The sequence below is a fragment of the Convolutriloba macropyga genome, chromosome 3 (genome assembly GCF_964194025.1).
Source record: "Convolutriloba macropyga chromosome 3, txConMacr16.3, whole genome shotgun sequence".
NCBI lineage: Eukaryota > Metazoa > Xenacoelomorpha > Acoela > Convolutidae > Convolutriloba > Convolutriloba macropyga.
In genome coordinates this window covers 80,611,177-80,621,270 of record NC_134470.1, presented here as the reverse complement: position 1 = coordinate 80,621,270, position 10,094 = coordinate 80,611,177, and the positions used below count along the sequence as shown (strand labels likewise).

At 37.5% G+C, this 10,094-nt stretch overlaps 1 protein-coding gene across 1 annotated transcript; it reads right to left on the bottom strand.

Moving 5' to 3' along the window:
- Positions 1 to 482: 482 nt before the first annotated feature.
- LOC142337325 (endoplasmic reticulum membrane protein complex subunit 7-like) lies at positions 483 to 6,552 on the bottom strand. Its single transcript, XM_075386531.1, has 4 exons — positions 6,282 to 6,552; positions 6,014 to 6,206; positions 1,374 to 1,521; positions 483 to 891 (listed from the first exon to the last, which is right to left on the bottom strand). Exons 1-4 carry the CDS (start codon positions 6,544 to 6,546, stop codon positions 745 to 747), a joined length of 753 nt encoding a protein of 250 aa, XP_075242646.1. The 5' UTR covers positions 6,547 to 6,552; the 3' UTR covers positions 483 to 744.
- Positions 6,553 to 10,094: the final 3,542 nt, after the last annotated feature.

Here is a 10,094-nt window from a genome sequence, read left to right as displayed (position 1 = left end):
GCAATAGTTGTCAATTTCTGATTAAACAGAAACAATACTCTGACTGCCTGGGTACTAGTTCTCATAGGCATAGTCCAGGAGCTATGACATACGAACAACTCCGAGGCTGTTTTTTTCCAAGTAGTTCCATGACGACCTTATGGCACTATTAAGTCAATACTGCACAGCTAACTCATGCATGCAGTTAACATGATTGCGTCATGTAATCTCATGAAATGACATCTCTTATCGCAATCGTACATCACACAGATGCCCATTAGGAAGCAGGCACGGCCTCTGGCTACCTTCAAATCTGGATATGGGCTGCGTGACCTTGACAACTAATTCGAGGCACATGTCTGAAAACTGTTCAGTTTTCATAAAATTCCAGGCTCAGCCGGAACCCTCTGAAAATTAAAACATGCACACGCCACCGCTTCTAAATCACCCGAAGCACAAAACTTCCGGCGCTTTCATACCAGTCATATAGCTCGTAAACTATAACGGGCTCAAATAATTTATTTTTTTATCATAAAATGCAAATACAAGATGGGCTAGCATTTAAAAATGGGAGAACAAATTAAATTCACCACAAAGAAATCTCTCTAAACTCAGAAGCAAAAAGCTATGTATCAGGTTAGCTCTTCCAAGTAACTCGTGGAAATTTCAAAATATACTTTGTTTAGGTGAGCAACTACTATTAATTTGAGGGTAAGCAACTCAATAACTCATTACTGGCAATTTGTAGGTACTTGCCACGCCCTTCTATTTTGTGGCAGTTTTTCTGGACTTAGCTTTGGCTGAGGACGAGCTTGTACCACTCGACGGCCCAATCGACTTCTTGCCCCCGGAGGGATTCGAACCGGCTCCGAACCAGTTGGTGAACATTTCCGCCATGTCGGGTAACTGATTCTGTAATACAATTATGGATCTATTACATGTAATAGTACGCAGAATATGACATCTTTCAGTGAAGAATATGACAAAATAGTAGTTTTGAAATTTTTACCTCGGAAGCGGTGATATCAAAATTTTGAAAGTATACCGAATCTCATAGTTATCCAGACCAAATAGGAAAACTAAACTTGCTCAATATCTGCAAAATAATTTCCCTTCATTTGAAACAGAACTCATTTCATAGAAAATTCAATTCAAAAAAGCAAAACGATGAATCATAGGTCATTTAAACTAGCAAAACGTAAACCGACTAACGTCGGAAAAATTGCTCTCGTATGACAGGCGGGGCGTAAATTTTTCTCTATGGGTGCAAAAACATCAGACAAAGGTAGGGTGCGAATAAAAGCGCAAAACCGGTCAAGTGAAAAATCTGCAAAAAAGACATACATGTTTACAATAATCGCTTCTCATTCGAGAGCAGTTAATAAGACGCTGACCTGGTTGGTGTTGAACATCTGCATAGTCTCCTGCATTTCCTGTTTCCTCTCAGGGTCATCTGTGTTGATCAGTTTGGGAATGACCATCATCAGCAGGAATGGCAGCACAACCATCAACACCATTGGGTTCATCAATGCATCCTGCACCCTACTCACACAAATCAAACTCATCAGCAGATTAAAAAATCCTACGGCTTTACTTTTCAAGAACGACCTTAAACGAACAAAAATCCAAACATGCGTAGTAATTATTACAGCAATAAATTTCCATTTTGATCAAATCCTGTTGCACTTACTGTTCCATTTTTTTTCAAAATGGGAAATATATGCGAGGCCGGCTTTTTTTCTTCAGTAGTTTTCCCTTTTTGTTCACGCATCGTAGAGAAAAAAAGAAAAATGCACGGGAGGTCAAAATTGAAAAAAAGAACTGCCCTTCACACCATGAAAATCAGCCGCACAATCAGCCGAAAAGACAGCAGTATAAAAAATTGGGCAAAGACCAGCACGACTATCGTTTGAGATCAATTAATAACAGACATTTTTCGAGAAAACTATTTAAAAACCCCTTTTTTGAACTCTGAGTTGAAGCTGTACTATTTATCAAACCTGGTTATTTTCAATACTGTAACTAAACATCAACTGTACACAAAAAAAATGAAAGATTTCATAAGCGAACCAAAAAAGAATTTGCTGTATTGTTTTATAACTATAAGGGCAAAATATTGACATAGTTCAAATTTTGTTGCCCTCTCTAGATTCTTAAAAATACTAATCATGGCTAATTTAATGATTTGAAAAAATTGATTAACTGGCGACAGTGCAAGCACATTCCTGTATCCTTTTAGATCAGACAAAAAATTTCTGTCAATACTTCAGCTAAACTTCTTAACACAAAGAAAAAGGTGTTTGCTCTTAGGCCGCGCAGGACAATCCAATGAATGAGTAGTAATCCCCTAATAAGAGGCATCACTGCAACGTATATAATTTTAAAGGCAAGGCACTATAGCTCTTTTAGAGCTGCGTCATGAGAATTAAATTTCTATATAAATTAGACACAACTGCATCGTATATAATTTTAAGGACAAGGCACTATAACTCTTTAGAGCTGCGTCATGAAACTAGAAAAACATTTGCTTCAGTTAAAATAAGGAGGGATTTTACTAAAATGGTACGCAACATAATGCATAACATGAGATATTTGAGACCAGAAAATCAGGATACAGATTCTGATACAGGCAGATGAGCATAAAGACGATGAAAAACTTGTTGATTTCGACTTTTTCACTTGTTTTCTTTTCATGCTGAAAGTGACTTCCAATTGGATGCGCTCCAAATGCTTACCAGATTCAAGCCTAGTACAAGATTTAAACGCACATTAAAACGTTTTATACAAAAAATAGGACAAAATTTTTGTGCAAAAAGATATCTTTTTACCTGAGACGAAAACAATGAAAAATGTTCCTACCTTTTTAAACTCTACCTTCTGTCACCTTTTTGGATACCTATTGCAATCCTCAATTTTAAACTCTCCAGTTGTTAATAATTTCAATCAACAAAAAAGTACAAGTGCCAGCCGTATATTTTCAACTCAGGTAGGAAATAGAGAAAAATTTTACCATGGAAACTTTTTCTCCAAATATCTGCTAAAACGGAAATTTTATCTTTCACATTCTGTAATCAGCACTCTATTTAAAGTACGGATGAAAAAAATAAAGAAAAGTTTATGAAGACGAAAAACGACAAGGTCTTCCGAAAAATCCGTCAAGCGAAAAATCTCATAAAAAACCGAGGACTAATATAGTTGCTACAACCTTCGTTTGAGACCAATGAATAAAGATGATTTAAATCCGGTAAAAAACAGCTTTTCTATTCAGATAACTTTGTCAAACTTATTTATTTAATTGAAAATTGAAGTACAAATAACCCTAAAAAACTCATTGGTTAAAGTTGTTTTCTGATAATGAGAATGCTCCTCTCTCGGAATCAGTTTTTAAACTGATCTCTGTTTCAGTTTGAATTGCGATTAACTATACCAGTTGAACATTATTTTACCACCAAAAACCGTTCTTTGTTGCAAAATAAGGCAATTTATTTGGTTTTCATCTTACGATTATATCACGTCAACGGTTCTGAAATTTATTAACATAGCCGGTAGATCAATGGAAAATAGCCGCGATAGACGCTTGTGGCCTTCCATGGAACTGAAACAACTAATAAAATCAGATAGACAGATGGACCACAAGTCCTTTAAAAGGCTAATAGACTTTTTGGGTTAGAGTCGGACTGTCATTTATATGAGACACATACGCTCTATAAGGAAAAAGCCTTCATATAGCTTTTTTAAAATTAATATTCGATATCAGAAACTCAAGACTCTAATACTCAAGAATTAGAGCATAAACGGTTTGCACTATTTCGATGCACACTATTGATCTTCAAAAAGTAAATGTTCAAAAAATTTGAAGTTCATTAAGTGAGTTCAGAAGTCATTTTTTTTGAGTGAGCAAGTCATGTTCTGACTTCACGCACACACATTTTAACTGCAAAGGAGTAGAAATCGATGAAGACCACGGATTGAAAAAAAAACACGACGTCCCCAAAAATAGCCGCTATCGCTTCGCGACTAATTAACAAAAAAAGCAAATTCAAACAAAATCAAAAATTGCTCCTATAAACTGCGTCAATTTTCTTCCTCTGAGAAGAAAAAAATCTTTTGGAAAACTTTAGAAGTATGTTGGAACATTCTGTGATTGGAATACATTTGCACGAACCCTCTTAATCTGAGAAAAAAAAATTAGTTTGGATTATAATTGTATTTTACAAGTTTGAAAAAGTGCCAACACCACTAAAACGGGAATATACATACTTTGCCAATCAATTACAATTAACGTTCCCGGTAGATTACCGTGCATAAAGTGAAAGATAGACTGCTGCGACTATCTAAAAAGTTCAGTCGAGATCAAAGAAAAAAGATGTGCCGTTTAGTAGGGCCACAAAATACAAAACTCGTATATTTTTTTTTCTAAAAAAAATAAAAAAAGGGGCCGTGTACACCATCCGGCATCGATGGATGAAGGTCGAAAAATAGGGTATGATGAGTAGCACTTAGTAGCCGGATGCTGCACTCCAAGCTGTTCCCCTCCAGACAGTGTAAAGACGGCCCAGTCACAAAAATAAATAACAAGTGGAGAGGAAAGCACCTATATATATATATATATATATATATATATATATATATATATATATAGCACACATAGGGAACTAGAATGGAAGGATTAAAATAAAAATGGATCATCAAGGATTAAGCAAATGAATAAAGATAAGCAGCCAAACACTCAGTGCAGCCTTCCCTCCTCCACGACGGCGCTAATCGAAGTCTCACTGAGAACACGAGGCTTGAGGGCACGACATCCCCTCAAGCAGAGAACACAGCTCCTCAGAAGTGCGAAGCTGATTTTCGTTCGGATGTAGCTGATAGTGTCGGCGTACGGCTCTCCGCGTTTTTCGCTGATCTTGGTTGCGAGTTGTTTCATAACGCGCGATGCTGATGGACCTGGACCACCCGAACAAGCAAAAACCAGTGCATTGAAGCTGCTGTGTTCGGTTTCGCGGATTCGCTCTTCGTACTTATTTCGCTTGATGCTCTCGTGATATTTGTATGCATCTTTTATGGTCTTAGGGCAGCTCTTCGCATGAGGGTTGAAAATCTTCACATCGAAGAAAGTGCGATTAAAGCGGGAGCCCCACAGACCGTCTGCCTTGATGTCCAGTCGAGCGTCATCATCAGTGGTGGTGGAATTACTCGAGAAAATTTCTCCATCGAGCGACTGAAGTTTTGGCTCTATCTGTACATCGTGGCAAACGTCATCCATCAGGTTTGCAAACACATCTCTAATTTCGTTGTGTCGTAGGTGCGTATAACCGCCTTTGGCGCAATGGAGGGCATGGGTGAGGCTGAATTCTTTCCCGCATGGGCATATGGCTGGCGTGTTCTTCGCTTCCCAGGTGTAGCGAAGTGCTATTCCATCACGGAACTCAGTCTTCGTGAGGTCAAAACCATGTTTTGACAACGGAAGCGCGTTAAGCCAGCTTGATGCTCCTTTCTCCGAGGCCAGCTGGATGGTATACTTCATTTCTGGTAGATTGTTTTCGATTCTGGATTTTTTCGAGATGAGTTCACGTTGATTGTCTGCTTTCTGTCTGAGACTGATCTTGGTTTGTTCTACTTCACATTGTTGAATATTATTGAACGACGCCAATGGTCTTGAGAGTTCAACTGATTGCTCAAGATTTTTGTGAAGATCTTGTGGGAGGGCGATGTTAAGCCCACCCATTCTGAGAGGGAGAGAAAAAAGTTCTCTTTCCTCTTGGATTATAACTCGTATATTTTAGTGCTATCTGAAGTTATACTACTGCCATTCTGTATTTCGACATACTGAAGCAACCAATCAAACTACGCCAACTGGCAAGAAGTATAAATCATCACTATAAAAAGCATTAAATTTAATAGAAGCACTTATTCTAACTCTGCACGCTACAATCCACTGACTGGCAATTCAAGCCCAGCAGCAGAAAAATCGCCGCAAGACGGATAGCCACCATTCGACCTGGTAAAGGGTTTCAAAAAATGCTTAACCTACCTAAATTGCTCTCTTTGTTTGACATAAACTGCAGGACCCAACGCTTTTATCTTAAGGGGATAGAATTCCTCTTCCACGACATTAGGAGATATGAGATCCAGCTTCCGCGCTCGTTTCTTTCCTTTGCTCGTGATATCGACTCTGACAGGTGGGAAGACAAACTTCGTTGATACAATTTCCACAATATACGAGCCTAAAATTTCGACATATTTAGAACCATATATAACATTATACTTTCACAATAAGCATTGTTTCCTTTATTACACACCTGAAGGCACATTAGTTACTGTAAAACTGCCATCTGCGCGAAAAAACCCATGATATGCGTCACCATTTACGTTGATTTTTGCCGATCCAATCCAATCCGAAGCTGGAACGCCGGGCATCAAGGCACGCCCATCTATTGTGTACAACGCTGCTGCATTTGAGGTTTGAATGCTCGTTGATGCTTCACATATTAATGCACAGCCAAATATCAGAAATAGCAGACACGAAAACTGCAATATTTTGAGCCCACAAAAAATTTGTTCCATTTCAGTAGACCTGAAAAAACGAAGCCCGTTTGATATATGAAGAGAGAGGATGTTTGAATTTGATTAAATGTATGTATAACTCGAGAAAAAGGTACAAGGAAACTTCGACATAATTCAATTTGCTGATGACACAAGTTTCCATTTTAGCAGAAACAATATCAGCGAACTGGAATAATGTGTTTCTGAAATACTGGAGAAAACAGATAATTATCTAAAGCAAACAAATTAACCATGAATACTGGCAAAACTCAACTTCTTTGCGTCTCGAAAGAAAATGAAAATTTTGATCCAATAATTTTTCGGGGACAAGAAATTAAGCCACAAAGTCACTGCAGATACTTGTGTATAATGATTGCTTCTAAATTAAACTTTCATGTACAACTCAACAAAGTCCTATCAAATATGGCCAGAGCGATTAGATCCATATACCTTATACGTTATCAGTTACCTATAAAAGCACGATTGATGCTATTCAAATCCCTAGTCCTTTCTCATTTAACTTTCAGTGCTCTATTTTTTCAGAACTTGAATTTCTCTGCAATGCAGCGAATAAATCGACAAATCAATTGGGGAATTAAAGTTTGCTATATGAGAAAAAAAATTGAGAGATCAAGAGATATCTTAGTAAAATCTGACATTTTACCTGCAGAACTTTTAATAAGCCAGAAGAGTGTTTCAAAGCTTAGGAATGATATTTCATTATTGAAATCAGACGGCACTGAGAGTTTTTTTCTAAGTGGTAACGTCTTAGTAAGAAAAAACAACAGAACTGAACAGCTAATTCTCCTAAGGTCGAGCAGTCGATCATTACAAAAAAGAAGCATCCAAAAATGGAATAAACTTACACGTGAAGTCCGGACTATTAGATCACGCTCACAGTTTCAATGCTTGTTAAAACAGCATCTGCTCCAAGAACTCAAGGACTTGTACCGTTGGAAAGGAACGTTGGCGGCTTAAAAAGTTATTTTTACCTTTAAAAAACGGAACCAGTAATTTTGATTTTTAACATGGTACTAAATTTGTATATAACATTTTGAACTCGTAATATTTAACCCTGGGTTATATTTTTATTTAACTTGTTAAAAAAAATAACTCTACAAGCATATTTAAAAAAAAGCGCATAAAATTGTTTAAGTATTTTATAAAAAAAACCCTTCCCAAAAATGGTAGTCAGTCAACTGGTAGCGGCAAATAAACTGCTAAATATGAGTACAAACTTTGACAGTAGTCGGCATCGGAAATAAATGGAACAGATCAATAGAGTGAATTAATGGTAAAAACACTAAATTAACCTCTTAAGCATAAAGACAGCACGGTCATCTTATCCACTTATCGTCCATTGCATGTATCACCGCATCGACAGTTAAGCGTTTCCGCAGAGAGCGTGATCCACGAATGCATATATTTAAGCTTCGCAATAGGACCAAGCCTATCATAGACTTTACATGCGTGTAATTTACATGTAGTAGTAACAGCCTAACGGTTGTGATAAACTTATTAAATAGTTTTCATGTTGGATATGTTGATATTGGCTCTCTGGTGACTGAATGCTGGCCATGGCACACTGGATATGGCTCACTGGTCCCATTTGGTACGCAGATACTTGCCCACACCATCAACTCACCAGGTTGTCTTGTTTCTTAACTCTTGCTACTTTTCTTTCACCATAAACCCCTCCTCTTCACTTTTTCATTCCCTCTGTTTTGCTTAGATGTGCAGGGGAAGCTCAAGGTTCTCACCACATGAACTTACCGGAGACGTGCACAAACTTGGCAATAGGCACATCCATTATCAGGTACATCACGGGAGAAAATGCGGGAGGAGCAATTGGTGGACTTGTGCACTGTTTTAAGCTGCTACTCTGGCCAAATTCTTGACACCGTCGCAGTCATCGCCGGTTTTAAAGATCATGCCTTTTCCTTCGCCACCTTCGTTGAAGATTTCAATTATTTAATTCAAATATTTCTTGTAAAGTTTAACCCTTCACACTTGACCATTCCTAAGTCAATTCACACAAAAAATAACAATTTCATTCATAATTAAATATATAATATAAAGTTTGCGCTTGATAATATTATTGATTTCAGCATTTTAAAGAATTTCATAGTTTCCCCTGAATTAAATAAATGTCTCGTGTATACTGTAAGTATTCTTTGCAATTCTAAATGGTAATCAGCTGTTCTCCTATATTCTAAAGTTCTGTTTCTGTTGCTATAATTAACCTCTCCTTAAACCTGTCAAATGAGAGAATTCATAAAATCTAACACTGGCGGTCAGACTCCATAATACCGAATAAAAACAAAACAGGGCAAGAACTGGTTGAATGCTTTGATGAAATTTCAATACAAATTGCGAAAGGAGTGCCAACAGGGGTACCCACAGTTATGCCGTTTTATATATATGTTTTATATATATATATATATATATATATACAGTTATTATATGTTTTATATGTTGTTATATAGAACGTTACAATGTAAAAAAATATGACGTGCGCCTTGGGGTAATAAAAGACGCACACTAAGCTTGGGGGCGCAAAACAGAATAGATCCCAGGATACTGTCACCAAGCGATAAAATTAACCGAAAAATTGTAGTTGCTCAAAGAGAAACACTCCACTCCTTCCAAATAAACCTCAATTACATAGTTGACCAAAACAAGTTTGTATCAATCCCTTACCACCCGGCAATTGTCGAAAACGTAGGCGCATCGGTAGTTAAAAGTTAGCCCTAGGAATAACAAGACTTAGGAAAACACATGGAAGCCACGGACCCTCCAGTCTAGACAAAGAGCGGAGACGAATTGTCACCCTTCTCAAAAACGTTTCAACAAACATAGCGAAAACGTTAGCCAAAATTGCTATTCGTCTAGCAATTGAAAAACTATTGGAATTATTTTTAAAAGCGTACAACGCACGCAGACTCATCTACTTGAACAGAAATCCTAGTGATCAACCTATTGGCGTAGGAAAAGTTCTTGTTCGCATCATAGGCAAATGCATCATCAAACGCAAACAAAAAAAATTGTGATTTTTGGGCGTCAACAGACAAATTTATCTAGGTAGAAAGTGCGGACATGAGCCCGTAATTCATTCTTTGCACCGGAAACACGAAAAATCTGGAAATGGGGCCGTTCTCCCGATAGAACCAAAAAACACCATAGAATGCCTGAATCGTAACTTTGCAGTTAAAAATATTTAGACAACTTGCTCCCTTTGAATTTTGTTATTCACAGCTCATATTCAGACACATACGATTATCACGCCACAAGTCCCTGTAGAACACAACTCAAGGGATATCTATTGTTGTGAATATGTATGGATTAGCCACGTTTACTTTGCTCAAGCTTGTCAAGAGAAAGCACGTGTCGCAAAAAAGGTACGCAGTCAACGATGGCTCAGTAGGACGTCTGGAGGAATTCTTTTTGTTCTTCAAACAACTCACAGAGCATGGTAGCTAAACTCTCTAGGCCGTGAAAACCCCGAAATGTCAATTAATAGTAAGTGAGAATTCAAATATCAAATCTCCGGTTAAAATTGTTTACGGCTG